This window comes from Leptodactylus fuscus, chromosome 2 (genome assembly GCF_031893055.1).
Source record: "Leptodactylus fuscus isolate aLepFus1 chromosome 2, aLepFus1.hap2, whole genome shotgun sequence".
In the NCBI taxonomy this organism is placed as follows: domain Eukaryota; kingdom Metazoa; phylum Chordata; class Amphibia; order Anura; family Leptodactylidae; genus Leptodactylus; species Leptodactylus fuscus.
This window is the reverse complement of record NC_134266.1, coordinates 182899769-182920177: the sequence shown is the minus strand read 5'-3', so window position 1 is coordinate 182920177 and position 20409 is coordinate 182899769. Positions and strand designations below refer to the sequence as shown.

Below are 20409 nucleotides of genomic sequence, written 5' to 3'. Positions count from 1 at the left end.
CCCGCCGACAACGCCGGCAGGCGTGCATTTATAATGAAGCTCCTGGGGAGCTTGGGCCAGGCCATGGAGCGCACTTCACTTTACCTGTTGGAGGGCACCGCTCCCGATGTCTGTGCGACCTGCTCTCCCTCCGGCCCACTGTTTAAAAAGTTTGAGGACCCCTGGTATAGACTCTTAATTCTAAAGTGTACTGTTTATTTAATGCTAACAGTCTTAGGCGGCGTTCACACTACCGTTGGTGACCGTCAGCAGTGTCCGTAGCTATTGTTCGTTTTTTGATTTTTTTTAAACTGACACCTTCATAATGGAATCCAAGGGTCATGTGAACGCTGCCTTATCTAGGAGTAGAGATGAGTGAACTGATTTGTAATGAGTTGTATTTGTTATGAATTTTCCAAAAATCCCTAGATTCTTTGGGTTAATTTCCCTCAAATCTTTATTATACTCCTAGGTCTCTCTATTTAGGACCAAGATGTGCACGTTTTTCACTATGAATGTGGATCAAACCATTTTTCTGTTACGCACATAGCTCTCAGACCACTTTTCTAATACAAGTCAGTTTGCACCTTCCACCTGGCTGAAGTGTTTCAAATGAAACCCACCCACATCAGGTAATGTATTCTAGCAATGCTACATACCTTTATTCCTGGTACACCTGGAGGGCCCTAAAATAAAAAAAATAAAAAAAAAAAAAAATTGGTTAATTACAGACAGAAGCAGCAAGTGAAGAGATCAACATTATATAAAAAATATATACATTTTAAGTAAAAGGTTCATACATAGTCACCATTTGTTTGCACATTATCAAATTGCATTAGCAATGGATGTATTAGCCCATTTATTAATTTTATAAGGGGCACCTATTTGGATGATATAACACAGTGGTCCCCAACCTTTTTTCCACCAGGGACCAGTTTCAGCAAGACAATTTTTCTATGGCCCGGTGGGGGGTGGAAAAGGGTGTGGATGGTGGCGGGGAAGGGGTGTGGTTGGGGCGGGGTTAAGCATGGGGGTTTAAAAAAAAACGGTTTTGCCGTGGAGACCACAAAACACTCATGGGTGGACACTTTGCAAACTCATTCAAATGAATGGGTTTAAAGAGTGACTGCCGGTTTCCGTCCCCTGTCCAGTTTCTCGGGCAGAAGACGGAAACCTGAAAGCAGAGACTGGGCACAGATGTGAACCAGCCCTCATGCCACTGGGTCCATACTTTTATCCTCAGTTGTGAATTTTTTACATGGTTATGTACAATACAGCTTAGTAACTCCATGTGCCTCATAGTAATAGCAGTTAACCCCATCATGTCCCTCACATTAACCCCTGTGTGCTTTACATAAGGGTTACTGATATGTGAGCCATATGGAGGTAATAATTATCTTCATCATTGAGGTCCTTTATTAGTTCCTGCATATGTCTCACATATTAGTAACCATTATGTGAAGCACACAGGGGTTAATGTGAGGGACATGATGAGGTTAATTGCTATTAATGTGAAGCACATGAAGTTACTAAAACTAGTTTAATAACCCCAAATTCCTGACATTAATAGAAGTAGCCCCCCCCCCTCCCCCCAGTTGGTGCCTGGTGGTTTTTCTCTTTCACTTTCACTTTGCTCTACGGAGCTGTTCTCCTCCTCCTGGGGGACACTTTGCAGGATGCAAATGGCAGAAGCTGAGCTGTAGCAGCAGCAAGGCTTCACACGGCCCCGCACCCATTGCTGAGCTGGAGACTGGAGGAGGCTGGGCTATAACCTCTCATACAGCAGCTCACAGAGCCTTCCCCGGAGTCTGCTTGCACGGCCGCTGCGCAGCTAGAAGTAACTACAAAGCCTAGCAGCCGCTGCAAAGTGAGTGACCCCCCCCTAACGCCGGCCCTGCGGACCGATGCAACATGCCCTGCGGCCCAGTACTGGTCCGCGGACCAGCGGTTTGGGACCCTTAATATAGCAGACAAACAGGAGGAAGAACAAAGCCATCATACCTGCTCTACTTTATATAGTCAACAGAAGACAGTGTTTATGGCGACTTTTGTTAATGTAAAGATCACAGATGTTGTTGATGCCCTCAGTCAACTTAGCTTGTTTGCATAAAAAGAATCTGTCTTGTATCTATATTACCTAATTTTAGTAGTTACTATAGATGAGCGAACACTGTTCGATCGACTAGATATTCGATCAAATATTAGGCCGTTTGAGGTATTCGATTCCAATCGAATACCACGAGGCAAACGCGCTAAAAATTCGTATCCCCCCCCACCTTCCCTGGCGCTTTTATTGCACCAATAACTGTGCAGGGGAGGTGGGACAGGAACTACGACAACGGAGGCATAAAAAAAAAAATCTGAAAAAGTAATTGGCTGGCTAAATCAGGTGACCTCCAATGTATACGAATGGTGGATTTAACATTCGGTTAATTTTAGACTGTGAACTAGACAGGGATAGATGTACTGGCAGGGTTAACTAGGAATTACCTTTATTTAGGTGGGAATGTTACTCACACAGCTCTTTGGGGCTCTATCTGGTCGGGATCCCTGTCAGCTTGCGATATGCGCGAGCTGACTTTTTCCCATAGGAATGCATTGACCAGCGTTGATTGGCCGAATGTCAAACTGAGTACAGCATTCGGCCAATCAACGCTGGTTCTGCCGGAGGCTCGTCTGTGAGGAGGTGGAGTCTAAGATCGGACCAGAATGGAGACTGCTGTGGACCGATCTTAGACTCCGCCTCCTCCAGCAGAACCAGCGTTGATTGGCCGAATGCTGTACTCTGTATGGCATTCGGCCAATCAACACTGGTCAATGCATTCCTATGCCGAGATGTAGCAGTGCTGGCCGTGCGCTCAGCTCGTCTACACTGGAGATACAGTGACTTGGGCATGTTAGATGCCCCCAGGCATGCTTCCCCTGCTGTCCCAGTTGCATTCCAGGGTGTTGGCATCATTTCCTGGGGTGTCATAGTGGACTCGGTGACTCTCCTGAGTCGAAGAGTGGGATCCCCTGAAACGAGCATTTTTTCCCCATAGACTATAATGGGGTTCGATATTCATTCAAATAGTCGAATATTGAGGGGCTATTCAAAACAAATATCGAATATTTTACTGTTCGCTCATCTCTAGTAGTTACTAACATGTAAACCTTTATGAATTGTAATCTGTGTTCATACATTTTGCTTTAACCAATCCATCATCCAACAGCTTTCTTTCACATACTTGCCCAAAACCATGACTAAGGAGTGTGATGAGCCATCACTGTTGACTATGAAACCTATAGAGTCACTGAAATATACAGAGCTTTAGTAGAATGACTGTATTTAAATATTTTAGATATATAGAGGTGAACACTGTCTGGACTGATACGATAGTAAGCATCACTAGACGAGCACAATATTATTTAGTCACTGGGGTATTCCTGGATGTTAAGATATCTATTACTTATATATTGATCAAAATGGGTCAATCGAACCAATCGTTTATGAAATTTAACATTGATTGATTGTATTTACCGACTAAATACAGACCTTCAACGTCTAAAGAGATAGCGCCGTGTTTAATATTTCTGTCCAATATGTGTACGCTGCAGTCTATCATTACATGAACAATCTTTCCATAAAATTATACTTCTAGTGAAACATGTTTGTACTTTGCCTTATATCCTTGGATAGTCCATGGGCAAAGCCCTCTATCCCACTATATCAGGTGGTCACTATTGTTATTGTACTTGTATTATGTATTTTGTGTATTGTATATAAACCCTTAAATGTTCAGCACCATTGATAATAATCTTAATAATATTAGAACAATATATTCAAGTATTGTGTAAAATTAACCATCCAAGAAAGTAAGCAAGTACCATCTTACTAATATAGTCCCGATTTTGTGATTTTTGCTAAACATAAATGTACGTGACCCCAGCGCCGCACCTCCCATGAGGCAACCTGAAGCGACCACTTCAGGCGGCGCTATGCCAGGGCCCCGGGGAGGGCGGCATTTTTGCTTACCTAACTGGCTTAGCGTCACCGAGCGGTGGATTGGGGAGGCCGCTGGAGCAGCGCTGCTCCAGCGGCCTCCCCTCACGCTCAGGCAGAGAGCAGTCCTCTCCGTGCCTGCTCTCTGCCTGTTAACGCCGCTCCGTCGCAGCCCGTTCACTCAGCCCCGCCCCTTTCGCTCTGTCCCCTCCTCCGGGGGGGGGCAGCTTTCTGTCCTCCGCCTCGGGCGGCAAAAAAGGTCGGTTCACCCCTGCGTGACCCATATAGATATAAAGTACTTACAGGATAGCCTATCAATCCTGGTATCCCAGGTGGCCCCAATGGTCCTCTTTCACCCTATCAACAAGATAGAAAATGTATATTAATTGAAAATATTATTACAAATAACTGTTTGAATTAGAAAAATGTATTCTAAGTCTGTTTCATAATTTACCTTTGTACCATTGCAGCCTGGAATACCAGGCGGGCCAGGTGGGCCATCTTGACCAGGTATGCCCTTTAGAGATATAAAGTTATACAGAATATTAAAATACCATTTTCATATGCAATGAAGTACTTCTTATTTGTTCAGAATGAAAATAATACATACAGGGAGACCAGGGTTTCCAGGAAATCCAGCAGATCCGGGAGGCCCCTGGATTGAATGAAAGGAAAAAACAATAGCTTTTCTGATTGAATTGCTTCACATTGCAGACCATTTTGAATATAAAATGCACAGGATAGCAGATTTTTTTTTATAATAACAAAGCTTTATACAGTAGAATTAATCAAATAGGGAGGGAGAGAGTCAGAGGGAGAGAAAATTAAAGACATAGGCCTTATTGATAGCATACGGGTGAACATTTCTGCTGTCGTATATTGTGATGTGACATATAATATGAATATAAAATACATATCAAAGTCATTCCTCAGCCAACAGAAAGAGCAAAGGTCTTAAAGGGCTTCTCCCAGTATTAAGGAATGTATCCAGGTTTTAAAACAAATGGTCTATCTTTAGGATAGATCACTGATATCAGATATCTGGTGATACGTCTGCTATCATCCCTAACAATAAGTTGCTTGAAGGGGCCAAGACGCTTTGGCCTAGGGCTACGGCCTCTCCATTGGTTATACTGGTCTGCATAGCACAACAAAGTACTTTTCAGCATTTGTGTCACACCAAACACATAACAGAAATATCTAGACACAATAATGTTTATTTTGGATGATTCAAGTAACAGAAAGTGTTTTTATCACAGAATTCAGCTCCTAACACTCTAAAATATCTAAGGATTTGAGCACTTATACACGTACAATATGGGTCTCTCAATTGGCTTTCCAGGTAGGTAACAATACACTGTAGATGTAAAATTCTGAGCAATAGGTTACATAATAGTTTTACAACTGTAAGTCATATTTACAATATGTAATAGTTTATAAAAGGAATATCATTTTAGGTTAACTAGGACTTACTCTGTTTCCTTTTGTGCCTGGAAGTCCTGGTTCACCTGTGTCACCCTGTAATAGAGAATATTCAATATGTAGCACTTACTATAGGTGGGACAAAATTGAAATAGAAAAAAAGCTAAGTATATAGCTTACTTTCTGTCCCAGTGGTCCAGGAGGTCCCTCTGGTCCTTGAAGCCCAGGAAACCCAATAATGCCTTGTAGACCAGGTAATCCTCGTTCACCCTTACAAAGCGGATAGAAACATGTTGACAAATTAGAAAGTATGCTTGAACAGTAGTTCACAAATACACACATTATACTGTTCTCTAGAAGCTGCTTTGTTAGTTACCTACTCTTTAACAAGTGCCATTATGAGACTGCATCAAAAGAATATTCATGGATAGCAGCTAATCCGAAATGACATAACGCTATAATAATAAACTCTCACTACAGTTTTGTGTCCAGTAATAAAAAAAACTTCTTTTTTTTAAAGTACTAGAAAAATTTTTTATTCCATGTTAGAATGTCAAAATCTGAAGTATGACACATCTAAATATATAAACTAAAGAATTACTTGGTAATCAACAATTCCTGATTTTGGCCACAAGAGGGTGCACAGAACATAGAAATGAACCTACGATTATCCATACCGGACTGCATTTGTTTATATCATATAACCAAGCTAATTATAGTTTGGTCTATCTATCTAAGGTTATATTCACACAGGGAAGGGTTTTGTTTTTTACAAAAATTACTGTGACTGCCCTATTTATTAAAATAGAACTTACAGAAGTCTATGTGCTTGCCACCAAAAGAACTTTAATCATATGTACTAATAGGATGGAATGAAAAATAATGAAGTAATGAAAAAAAATGTATTGTGTGTCACTAATTATTCAGACTACTAATAGAGATGTAATTTACAGATATCGGCTGGTGATGAGCTTATACAGCTTCAATAATATAGTTATAGGTTAATAAGTTAAAAAATCATTTTATTCATGTGAAGCCTGGCTATCTACTTTTTAGTTCAACATGGACTGTTCTAGTGATTGATTCCCTTTAAGACTAAGACCCCACACAGACACACTTGCAACATAACTTTTTTTTCATCTTCTGTCTTATACAGTATATGGATATGTGATTGCTACATAATTTCTGTTGCACTGAACAGGAATCCTGACTCCATTTAGACAACATTGCACCAATGCCTCTATGTGCTGCTTTATATTGTGACTGTAACCAGATCTGTGTGATGTTCACAGGACTCCATTCTGGAGTCACATCTATTGTTACAATGTGCTGTTTGCAAACAATACAAAGGGATACAGACAGAGGATGTATCTGTAAATGACAATAAAATCTCTGCTCTGTTAGAATGATTAGCTGACACATGTTTTCCTGGTTTCCTCAGTTTTAAGGAACATTGTGTATGTTCAACTGACTCACTAAACAGGACAAAGCACCAGGAAAAAAATCTACTTATTTCTGCTTTAAATAACTCTTGCATCTGGATAATCACTTTACTTGTCCACCCCCAGGACAGGGCTGTAAATGAAGGAAATAAAGGTAATTCCTGGCTGACAACAGAAAAGCCCACAGAACACAGGAATAATACTTAGTAAAAAAAATGTCATCTCATTTTATGTAAATAAACAAAATGTTCTGCAAATTTCTGATCAAAATATATTAGTTTCTGTTGCAATTCCTCACTATTTTCAGGCTATTTCTAATGCCAGTGAATAAGAGCATATTCCTTCTCTCAGTTGATGCTAGGTTCCCACTAGCATTAGGGTTTCCATTCTTCAGGTCCACTTGGGAATCCAATAAACAGAAACCCTATCTGCTTAAAAAGCGGTTACCGTAAGCTATAATGGGGTCCACTGCTTGCAGGACTTTTCTTTCTGCCTATGGGGAACGGAGACCCCTAAACGCTAGTGTGAACGAACCATGAGAAGTGAATATGAGCTAAAAATCTGGACACCAAACTAATAGTGATTTTTGTGCTGCTGATGTGTATATATCTCACAGAGCATGTAGCCATTGTGCTACTGATAACACTGTAAATAACACTATTAGGCCACAGCGAGAGACAGTTTATTGTAGTTTTTCTGTTACATTATTACATGTGTCTCTGATGATTACTATGTTGCTTTTTATAAGTAGCCTCAGATCACAGAAATTATGTTCTGTTTTGTCATTGTATTTCAAAAATCTTTATAGGGAACTTGTCAAGGTTTTTTTTTACATCATATAAAGGCTCCATCATATGGAGATGAACTAATTCTCTTTCCATTTCTGCCCTCTGTAATCATTATTTTGCAGAAAAGTGAAGTTATAAATGTCTAAAAGAATAAAAAGTCATATGCTAATGTCATAACTTAACCTAAGTAGTCATGGGGAGGCATTGGGCAGCTTCACACCTAGTCACACTGTCAAACCTGATGAGATCTCCCTCAAAGTCCCCTCACTCCCTGATGTCAGTTATGCTCAGGTGGACAAGTGTATTACACATACTGAGACCCCTCCTCATCACAAGAATAAAGGTAAGGAGGAGAGCAGCCTAATAAGTGAAACAGTTCTCCTTAATAAGATTTATTATTAAGTTTAAGTTTTATTACTAAATTTCTTATAATCACCTGCACTATCCATTTAAGAAAAGTTGTTTGTAACTAGAGGTACACGTTAATAAAAGTTATCCTGGTCTTGCGATTGACATACTAGTATTGCGATTGACATACTATTTCACAACTCAGTGTAAGGGAATTGCTAGTTGAGCTAAACTTGACCCAGCCCCTGTCCCAACCTGCTTCCCATACTGTTCTACTTGTCAACGATCTTTGCCCGCTGAAAGCCTCAGAGCTTGTCCGTAGTGGCAAGTCTGTACAGATCCTGGTTTATGGATCCTCAGAGAAACTATTAGACCTGAAGAAGGGCTTATGGTGTGTTCACACATCAGTATGCCATCCGTCCGTTTGAATTCAGTTTGACACTTCAAAACGGACTGATGCACATACTGACGCTGGGTTCACACCTGCGTTTGGGGTCTCCGTTCTATGGTTTCCGTCTTCTGCATGGCAGAAGACGGAAACCATAGACTGGGTCCGGCCGTGCGCGGCGGTGAGCGTTTTAGGCTCTCCGCCGCGAAACCGGATTTTTTTATCCGGACACAGAGTACTGCATGTCCGACTCTGTGTCCGGATTATAAAACCCGGTTTCGCGGCGGAGAGCGCAAAACGCTCACTGCCGCGCACGGCCGGACAGCTTTCTTACCCATTCAAATGAATGGGTGAGAAAGTCTCCTGCAGGTTTCCGTCTCCTGCCTGTGTTTTAGGCAGGAAACGGAAACCTAAGTACGGAGACCGGGCCGCAGATGTGAACGAGCCCTTATTGTATACTGAAACCTTTTTATGCTGATAGCAAACGTTCTCAGTCCTCTAGAGGACAGATAAGGGGATTAAAAGTAGGAATTGTAAACAAAGTAAAGATAAGGAGATATAATAAATGTCCTTATGTCCTCCTTATCTCTACTTTGTTTACAATTGCTACTTTTAAACTTTCAAACTGAATTCAAACGGATGGATGGCATACTGATGTGTGAACATACCCTTAGTCCGACGCCTGAAACGCGTTGTGTTAGTTTGTTACTAATAAAGCTGATATTGTTCAAACTAACAAGGGGAGCGCAGTTCTTTCAAACCAGATTATTCACCGAATCTGAGTTGTTGGTCCTTTTACTTCACTGAATCACACAGGCAAGGCTAAGATTAACCATTAGATTAAGTTCACACAGAGATTTTTGGTCAGGATTTTGAGGCCGTATCCGTCTCAAAATCCTGACCAAAAAGACGGCTCCCATTGAAATGAATGGGAGCCGGTCAGAACTTTTTTCCAGGATCCACTTTGTTCTGGCTCCCAGAAAAAGAAGCGAGATGCTCATTCTTCAGTCCGTTTCGCCTCGCGATTTAGACTGAAGACACTCCCAACTAGGCCCATTCATTGGGCCTAATCCAGAGCAGAGTGCGCCACTGGATGCCGATGCACTGCACAGGCATTCAGTCGCAGCTACCTGTATTTTGGATCGGACCCTGAGGCGGCCTCCGCCTCAGCTTCCAGTCCAAAATACCCTGTGTGAACTTACCCTTAGATGGACAGAGGGAAACAAAGTACAGGAGATGGGTGTGGTGGAAATTCAATTACAGAGGAGAGGAAATAGGACAGTGTTCACACAGAGCAACAAAAAACTCTGAGCAAAGAATGAAACTGAACAGGCCTCCTGCGCTGCAGCATGCGAGCGGAAGTTGGCACAGAGTCCCAAACAGGCAGAGACGTTGTACTCAGATAAGCTGAAATGCAATGTTAACAACCCATGCACCTGTGCGATCTTGACAACAACAAGACTTAAACGGGTATAATAGTATAATTATAATTCATAAAGTTTATTAGACAATTATACTACAATACCCCTTTAAGTACAAAACAATGAGTAAATATTGAACCAAAAATAAAATGACCCTTTTAAAGATAAATTATACAATAGCAATAGATGTAATAATGAGATTTGGCTTGCCATTCTTATGAGCTTTACAACTCAAATGTGGTTCCTTGTGTATTGTGAGGGACAAGGCAGACAATAACGTAAATATGTGTAACCTTTAGTGCCCTTAATAGGTCAAGGACATAAAAGGCTCCTTACAATGAAATCTTTGGTGGGTACTCCCTTGGGGCAATACCTTGGTTTTTATCATAAGTATAATAGCTAAATAAACAATCTGACATTTAAAAAAATAAGATTAAGCTCTGTTCACACAGTAGAACATACTTTTACACAGGACTGATTTAAAATGGTCCTGCACCACCTACAGTCTGAAACATACAATATATGGATATGCAAATGTAAAAAGTATATATATATATATATATATATATATATATATATATATATATATATACTGTATATACAGTATACACTTCTGTGCTGAAGAACACATTTGGCTATGCTTGCATTAAACTATGGTCATTTCAATATGGAACCAGAGGATATAGTGTGTAGCCAGCAGAATAATCCATGACAAATTAGCTGTCCAGACATTGGTATTAATGTGTGTGAATGTGCCAAAACATCTTTCAAGTCTTCTGCAAAATGATGCAGCTGGAATACTGATATGAAAAATTCATTGTATGATCTCAGCCAGCCAGCTGCCAGGATTATCCCTTTGCATTATCGTGCATGGAATTCCACAGTTTGGGAATTTTGCAACTTTAAATCAATTTCATGACAACAATGATGTTTACTGGAAATTCTTTACAAAGAATTAAACTTGTGTTTTGGTTTGAAACAAGACACTAATAAAGGGACAATATCAGCAGAACTATACCTGGCATCATGGACAGACAATCTCTACCAACTAAAGTGAAGTTACAAATTGGATTAACTTTGATTCAAGCTAGAAAAGGGCTAATTCATGAATATCAATGTTTCCTAAAGCATCTTTTTGTATGTATCTTGTGTATTTGTGTGTGCACAAACATCTGCATATTTTCTTATATGGCCATTGGCCTCTCATACGTTGTGTACAGCACTGTGTATTGATAGTCAGGGGGCATACAAGTGAGCAGGGAGCTCTTACCCAGCTGCACAGCTAATATGACCCATCTACTGGAGAGTTTATGGTTCACAGATGTTTCATACCGCTAAATAGTGTAACTTCACTGTTTACAGCTGCTTCAAAACACTAACATAGTGTCATGGAACAGAGATATGAATTCTGATTATTGAATAGCAATGAATTTCATGGACTTGTACCAGCACACTACATCCTGTACAGTCTTGGCACTTTCTTCCAATGTTAGTAAGTAACTGGCCATCTCATTGCAGTACTTCAGCAAGAACACTTGCTCACAGTCACAAATAGGGCCCTCTAGTGGTTACAACTGTAACTATAAAATCTATTTGAGAAAACTAAATGTTTTCAAATATTAAAACTCCCATTGCCTTTAAATAGTATTGTAAATGGTATTAGGTCTTGTTTACAGAAATAATAGAACTAACTCTTCTTTTTTTTTAGATTTCACCACAAATCCACAGCAAAATCTGAATGTGTTATATATACAGACGTTGCTGTGGATTGTGCTGCATATGCACTAAGGATTTTACCCTTGCTACCAAAATTAATCATTTGTAGTAGATTGGATTAGAAGAGTCGCAGAATGCCAATTTTTCCACATAGAAATTGCCTGCGATATGTGGATGAGGTTTATAAATTGAAATAATTGTTTTAAAGTACCTTAAAAGTTTATTATAATATTACAGAAATGACTAAATATGCCAGTGGTCATCCAAAGTCTGTGACCCTCTTCGATTATGGGGTTGCAGTGCTGATTTAAGACAGGAATAGCCCCTTAAGATAACAACTATCTGAAATGTTATATATACAGGAAGTGAGAAGTTTTTGTGCAGTTTCTCTTGTCCTGTCTTTGTGACAACACATCCTGTGCTCTGTCTGTTCAATGATAACCAAAAGGCATTTGGATAGATTTATCAATGTTCTGACAAAACTATGCAGTATGAACCACAAAGGGCCGCTGATAGTAGTAAACTGTTGTATTGCTATGTAATAAGTTTTATAATATATTAATTTTGGTATTGCACTTTCCTAGTGTTGCTGGTTGCTGAAGAGTTAATTGTCCATTCTTCTTCTGCTTTTTAAATGGACCTAGCTCCTGCTTTGAGATTTCTAGAATATGAGAAAGGTTTAGCCATTACTAGGCAGCCCCAGGCTTTTGCTTCGGTTTTGGATGGTTTTTTGTTAGTCTTAGTTGAATGCTATAGTTTGTGGGAGAGTTTTGGCTCTTCAGGTTAGTTAGTGGTTACTTATATCCAAACAACTACACTGGTGCATCAGTGAAGAATCCTTGGTATCCACAGCTGAAACATGCCTTGCATCCTCCTAACAAAGGCTGGAAAGCAAGGACGAGTCCCAGGATATGCACATGCAGGAGACCCATAGCAGGGAATGCTCTGGGGCCCCTTTAAATCACCTAGATGTGACCCACTAATCATTTGTGCCATCCCAAGGCCTGTAAGAGGATTTAGTGCCAAAGTCACTGTGACCAGAGAAATGGTGAGAAACTGCCATCTTGGGCCTCTAGTATGGAAATATTACAGATGGAGGAGGTTGGTTTTTAAAAACTAAGGTGGGGGGTCCCTTCTGTCTGATAGCTTTTGCTGAAAAAAGGACAGGGAAGCTTGCAATATATAGCAAAATAGAAGGAAAACTGTAAGAATTATTGTTTGTTTGTTTTTTACTACAAACCAATCTGAAAAGTAAAAAACAGGAAAAAAAAGTTGACAAAGGTGCCCATAGCCATTAAAGCATTTCCTGGGCATTACTCAGGACACTCTCTATTATTGAAATAACACATTTTTTCTGTCATTTTCAATATTGTGTGCCCTGTTTGCCATGGTTTGGTATTAGAAGCATAGGATTCAAGATTCAGCACACTCACCTTTTGTCCTTTTACTCCACTACAGTCACATTTGTTAGTCCCACATCCATTACATGCCTGAAAGAGAAAACAAGAATATTCATATTACTTATTTATACACGATATGTCAGACAATGATAATAAATGCAACATAGTATTGTATAGAGACATAAGATGTAAAAAAAAAAACGCGAAACTTAAATGCTGAATATTAAACCTTCACTTTATGTTTAATCAATGTGCAATAACATAGTATAAGACAACAATAATGGGTTTACTAGGCCATACATAACAGTCCACGGTGAAGTCCTGGCAGCAAAGACCGACAAATAAACCTTCTTATTAGCACAATAAAGATTGGTTTTCTCTATGAAAAGTAAAACAAAATAGCCTAATGATGTTGTGTAATTGATCTTATCTTTTCATTGGAATGCATAGAGGGTTTGACAAGCACAGTAGTCTGCCCTCTGCAGCTTTCACCATCTGTTTTTATTATAGCACTATAACTCAGCTGGCCTGAGATAGATGTATGAGATAGATGCAGGATATATGCACGTAACAAGCATCATTCCTTTTTAAAATCCATTTATGCATACAAATCCTAAATCTTTCCAAATGGTTTACTATGGTAGAAACAGCTTGTGACGCAATCCTGTGTACATTCTTATCATGCCTCATAATCCGAAGCACTAGCAGCCATTCATAGCAGCTGATAAATGAACTCCTATCTGCATGAACTGTTGCTGATGAATGTGACCACCAGCACGCCATATTTTTCCTATTATCTCCAAAAGCATTTTTTTTGCATTTTCAGTCCTTTCTGAAATACCTGATTAGAAATCACTTTAATGTGGTGTGTATCATAAGGCCTTCAACTTGCCAGCATCTCGTCCAAATAAGGAACTATGGATCTACTGCTTTGCTTATCTCAGGAATTTCTAGCAACCTCTTTACTAAGACAGACTGTGAAATAACCTGGCTGCCGTCCTAGTTACATGCCTAGATTCTCTAGCATGGATTTCCTCATATGTAGTTTTCAATTTGTTCACAAATATACCCTACAATATTTGTATTTCTTTACAAACCATTGGATATGAAAACTAAACAAAATAGGAAGACTTTGCACAGTTCATCAAATATATATGGGACAAAGAAGCAGCGATTACTAACTTAAAGAGGACCTTTCATATTCTCAGGTACATGCGGTTTTATACACCGCTAGAAAGCCGACAGTGTGCTGAAAAGTGCACTGTCGGCTTTCCTGTTATGTCCACCGGGCTGGAGATATCGGTGCTGTTACTGATGTCAGAATACTGTCAGAAGGGAGTTCCTTACAGTCTAGCTGGGCTGTGAGGAATGTTCCTCCTAACAGTACCGAGCTATGGACGAGTACTGTCAGGGGGAACATTCCTCACAGCCCAGCTAGACTGTCAGGAGCGCCCTTCTGACAGTGGGCTGAGATCAGTAACAGTACCGATATCTCCAGACCCAGGGCACATAATGGAAAAGCCGACAGTGCGCTGAATGTGAAGAGGAGAAGGAGCCAGCCTCCCAAGACTTTGCAATTAGTTAGGTAAGGCTAGTAGTCCATGGGCTAGCTAGGGAAACATGGAGGGGGGTGTGAAAGAGGGAGTGGGAGGGAAAAAGAAGGGGATCTGAGTGAAGAGCAATGCCTTATGGTTGTTGTAGGACAGGACAGCAGGAAGCTACCCATGTAAACAGATGCCCGAAGCTCACAGAGAAACCCAGAAATCACTCAAAACACTGCATTTATTAACCCATTAATAGTAGAACCAACAGACCTTTTTTTTAAAAAAAAAAAAAAAAAAAAAAAAAAAAGGTTTTATTGCCTGGAAAAACCCCTTTAAGGAAAGGCAGTAGATACTAGAGATACACGTATTAAAGAGGTTTTCCCATTAACGTAACCACAGATAATAGGTTAAACATTTTTGCAAATGAAAAGCTCAACGGAAAAATGGCCTAAGTCCACATTTTGTCATATTTCAAATTATTACCTAGAAAGCTTCTTTGTACCTCGTTCTATGCATTGGGTTTACAAGGTACCTAGGATTAATGACCTAAGTCCATATATTTCAATGCAGAAGAATTTACATTCAATGGAATAATGGCCTAAGTCCAATACAAACTTACTTACTTCACTCTCGTTGGTCATTTTTTCATTGAAATCGTGACTTCCGGTCTGTTGTTTATATTAGTGTAAAAACTTTGTCTTATTGTTTAAAAGGCTCTAAATCGACTTTTGCACATATTTAGCGCCGAAAAGGGAGGCAGGTAATTATTATTCTTCATCGTTTAATAATTTTTATGGTATATTTGACGATATTAGCATAAGATTGCACTTAAGCCGACTGCTGCGGCAACCATAAAGATACGTGTGCTGTAGCGCCTTCGATGTGTAAGCCATATTTAAGATGTGCCTTTATTTCTGTTATGCAATTATTATTATTATTATTATTATTATTATTATATAATAATAATAAATAATAGTAGTAATTAATTAATAATATTAAATAAATAATATATATTTATACATGAAGCTGCAATTTTTTTAATAAATAATACAATTTATGATTAGGATTAACGGTGTTCATTAGCTGATTACATTGGATAGATATATTCCACAATAATGCCCGTTTGCTTTAGGCTAAAACTTTAAATTTCGTTTTTCTCACAATATTGATTTTTGGACTTAGGTCATTTTTCCGTTGAGCTCTTCAAATGTAATTAATTAAAAATGTTGCAAAATTATAAAGACTTTCTCTACCCATCTTAGTGTCGACAGTTTTTTGTCTTAATTGGATGCCAGGGGATACGACTATGAATACAGGAACTTTCTGTGGTCTGGCACTTGTCATAAACCGAGCCATGATTTCCTTATTATGGACAGGTTATCAGCAGGGACACTACATGGACAAGAAGATAACCCAGCCACAATAAGGACATCATGGTAGGGTTTCTGTCAAGTGCAAGACCATAGAAAATTCCTGCATTTATGAGTGTGGATTTAAGCACACTTATAAGGGATTTAGACTTCGGTGTACAGACTGAAGAAATCTCAGATTATTAAAATGTCAATGCCAAAGCATATATACAGTTTATGAGTTGAGAGTGCATTAAACTAGAAACATTTTGAAGGACAAATGTGTGCAATCTCCTCATGCTTTCCAAATAAACAGCTGAGTAATACATTGCTACGACTGCATATTAAAACATTCAGTGATGCGGAATGGGAGCAGAGGTCATCGCTGTTAATAATTGTATGTGAAGGTCAGTAAATGACAGCGTACCTAAAGAGGTAAGCCATTCTCAGCTGAAGGATAAGGATATGTTATTCATATTGTTCAGAAATAGTTAAATATGATTATTCTAGAAATTTAGTAACATATATAGAAATACTGTTATGGATTTCTTTACTATGGATTGATTACTTTGTACAAGACAAGACTTTTGTAACAAAAAAAAAAAAAAGCTTTGTACATTTGTTGCATTTGGAATTAGATTGACATTAGGCCATTGTAAAATGATATCATATAAAGTTTTATGTAGTGTACCATAAACAAAGAAAAGTTATTTAAAAAAAAAAAAAAATTATAAGCAGGACACTCACCGCCCTGCTTATTTATTTTTTTGTGCATGAATAATTCTACATCTTTTATGCAGTGAGCACCATCCGGTTGGTAGCAAGTAAAAAGAACATCCAGCACCTGACATTACCATTTGGGCACGGTTTATAGTGGGCGGTTTAGGCTATAATACAGACGTGGTGCCGCTTATGTGTTTTTTCTGCTTTATGAACATTTTTATTTTCAACAACCTAAAGAAGGATATCTAGTTTCTCTTAGTTTACAATGCATCTTGCCTATAGACAAAAACTAGACACAACCTAGGTGGTTACTGGGGACAAATTAAATATTGTGATCAATAGTGTTTGTCCCTATACCATCCAAAGCCATTCTTGCAAAGTAATGACCTGGAATATTATATGGCTGCCTAAGTAACTGGGATGCTGTGTCTGTAGCTCCCATAGTTACAGCAAGAGATACAACTATCAGATTGTCACAGTACAGTAAAAAAATATAGTACTGAGGTAAATGCCAGTAAATTTTGGGGTGTGCATTTCTAACCAAAATATTTTTTTTCTTCTTTACAGCAATCATGAAGATTATGCCATTATATATATATATATATATATATATATATATATATATATATATATATATGAGTTTCTGTCTGTTTCTTTTGTGTCTGTTTGTTCTTTATGCATGACTAATCAACTAGACCAACCTTCACCAAATTTGGCACACAGGTACATCAGGTATCCAGGAGGGTTTTAGACTGGGCCTCAGCTCTCTAGGACGTACCATTCCTGAGATACAGTATTCTCAAAAAATTATCTGCATTATTCTAAAGAAGCTATTCCAACTGCCATACACACAGTGACATGTCACTTATCAGCAAATAGAAGCTCGCAGGCACTTAGTCTCCAAATGCGCAAAGCTTTACTTCAGGTTTCCATAACAACCCAGCCATTTTTCTTCACTGCTGAATTCAGCGCACTGTCAGATTTCCCGATCTGTGCCCCAGGTAAAGCGCTATCAGTCTCCGTACCGTAGCTCTTTACAGTCAGAAGGGCATTTCTGACAGTCTGTCAGGAACGTCCTTCTCCACTGCAGTGCCTATCGCGCTGTACAGTGTGTGTGGGGAGGAACGCCCCCTCCCTCTGCTCACAGTGCTCGTCCATAGGCGAGTATTATCAGGAGGGGAGAGGAGAGTTCCTCCCCGCTCACACTGTACAGCGCAATAGGTGCTGCTGTGGAGAGGGACGTACCTGACTGACTGTCAGAAACGCCCTTCTGACTGTAAAGAGCTACGGTACTGGGACAGATAGCTCTTTACCCGGGGCACAGATCGGGAAAGCCGACAGTGCACTGAATTCAGTGCACTGTCGGCTTTCCAACAGTATATAGAACTGCCTGTGCCCAAATCGGTGAAAGGCCCTCTTTAACCCCTTCCCGCCGATGGCATTTTTTGATTTTCGTTTTTCGTTTTTGACTCCCCTCCTTCTAAACCCCATAACTTTTTTATTTCTCCGCTCCCAGAGTCATATGAGGTCTTAATTTTTGCGGTACAATTTTTTCTTCATGATGCCACCATTAATTATTCTATATAATGTACTGGGAAGCAGGAAAAAAATTCAGAATGGGGTGGATTTGAAGAAAAAATGCATTTCTGCGACTTTCTTACGGGCTTTGGTTTTACGGCGTTCACTGTGCAGCCAAAATAACATGTCCCCTATATTCTGTGTTTCGGTATGGTTCCAGGGATACCAAATTTATATGGTTTTATTTACATTTTGACCCCTAAAAAAAATTCCAAAACGGTGTTAAAAATTTTTTTTTCTAAAAGTCGCCATATTCCGACGGCCGTAACTTTTTTATACATAGGAGTACGGGGATGCATAGGGCGTCTTTTTTTGCGGGGCCAGGTGTACTTTTTAGTTCTACCATTTTCGGGAAATGTTATTGCTTTGATCACTTTTTATTCAAATTTTTATCAGAATTAAAACAGTGAAAAAACGGCGGTTTGGCACTTTTGACTATTTTTCCTGCTACGGCGTTTACCGAACAGGAAAAATATTTTTATAGATTTGTAGAGCGGGCGATTTCGGACGCGGGGATACCTAACATGTATATGTTTCACAGTTTTTAACTACTTTTATATGTGTTCTAGGGAAAGGGGGGTGATTTGAACTTTTAATACTTTTAATATTTTTTTTATTTTTTTTTTTACTTTTTTTTTTTTTTTTTGCATTTATTAGACCCCCTAGGGGTGTTGAACCCCAGGGGGTCTGATCACTAATGCAATGCATTACAATGCTAATGCATTGCAATGAATTGCAAAAAATCATCATCTCTTTTGCAGGCTGTATACACCAGCCTGCAAAAGAGAGAATTTTCAGACTGGCTGGGAGCCCTTAACAAGGCTCCCGGCTGTCATGGCAACGGGGGGTCGGCCCTGGAGCATGCTCCAGGAGCCGGCGATCCTTGCCAAAATGGCGGCGCCCATGCGCCGCCGGGAAGATGGCGCCTCCGGCGCCTTTGACAGCAGCGCCGGAGGGGTTAATGCCTCCGATCGGTCCGGGGACCGATCGGAGGCATTAGAGCCGGTTGTCTACTGCTTAAAGCAGTAGACACCCGGCGGCTATGACGGCCGCCCGGCTCCCGGGCGGTCGCCATAGTTACAGACCCGACACGCGCCGTACTATTACGGCGCATGTCGGGAAGGGGTTAAAGGGGCGCTGTGGATGACAGTGGTACACAAGGTCACAGACACACGGCTTTACTCCAGGTATCAACCGATCATAGGTTTTTCACTGACATCCAAACTGAGATACACATGATCATATGATGCTTGTGGACCAATGGAAAGTCGCAGGTTCTTCAGTCTTCACATATAAACAGCTTTACACCAGGTTTCCATAGCAACTAACATATTGTTATGGGGCCACTACACAAGCAAAAAATTTAAATATACCCGTGTGAAGCCAGGTCCTTCTGCTAGTCATATATAAAGTAGGTGATCAGTCACCCCTGTGTGATACAATGATGCTCAGTATTTTATCTATGGCCAATATTTATAAAATTATAGTACATGCCAATTTGTCCAGATGTATAAAAAATAGGTCTTCTATTAGATTTTTTTTTTTTAAATGTAGATTGTGAGCCCCACATAGAGCTCACAATGTACATTTTTCCCTATCAGTATGTCTTTTTTGGAATATGGGATGGAAATCCATGCAAACATGGGGAGAACATACTCCTTACAGATGTTTTTTTGCCCTTGGTGGGATTTGAACACCAGGACTCCAGCGCTGCAAGGCTGCAGTGCTAACCCCTGAGCCACCGTGTGGCCCCTTCTATTAGATTTTATGTAAAGATACAGGGTCATGTTGTTATAAAGGCATTCCTCTGCGGTTTCCCTATATGTTTGGAATTGTTGTCTCCCATGAAAATAAGACTTTTTCCCAGACCATTTGTCAGCTATCACAAGATCCAATTAAAGGGATCCTATCATTTAAACCGAATTTTTTTCTGCTTATCACGTAGGAATAGCCTACCTACCTACCTCCTACCTTTAGATCTCTTCTCTGCGCCACCATTCCATAGAAATCCCAGTTTTCGCCAGTATGCAAATGAGTTCTCTCGCAGCACTGGGGGCCGACCCCAGCACTCAAACAGCACTGGGGAAATCCGCAATGTTGCGAGAGAACTCTCCACCTCCATCTTCTTCTGGAATGCCTTCTCCTTGTGTCTTCTTCCAGCGGTGGCTTCAAACTTCTAGGCCTTGCACAGCATTGTAAGCGGCCAATTTCTTGTGGCTGGCGGGCATGCGCAGTAGGCTTTGCCCTAGGCCCAAGGCCTAGAAGTTTGAAGCCACCGCCGAAATATAATCCCCGATATAATATCCGATATAATCTCCACTAGGGTACA

General features: G+C 39.9%; 1 protein-coding gene across 1 annotated transcript in view; it reads right to left on the bottom strand.

Moving 5' to 3' along the window:
- Window positions 1-20409, bottom strand: part of COL4A1 (collagen type IV alpha 1 chain) — a 113748-nt gene that overhangs the window by 47531 nt on the left and 45808 nt on the right. The window contains exons 2-8 of the mRNA XM_075265277.1: window positions 12920-12976; window positions 5564-5653; window positions 5435-5479; window positions 4572-4616; window positions 4416-4478; window positions 4265-4318; window positions 639-665 (exon numbers count right to left, since the gene is read on the bottom strand). Coding sequence (XP_075121378.1) covers window positions 639-665; window positions 4265-4318; window positions 4416-4478; window positions 4572-4616; window positions 5435-5479; window positions 5564-5653; window positions 12920-12976 — 381 coding nt within the window. The remainder of the gene's footprint in view (window positions 1-638; window positions 666-4264; window positions 4319-4415; window positions 4479-4571; window positions 4617-5434; window positions 5480-5563; window positions 5654-12919; window positions 12977-20409) is intronic.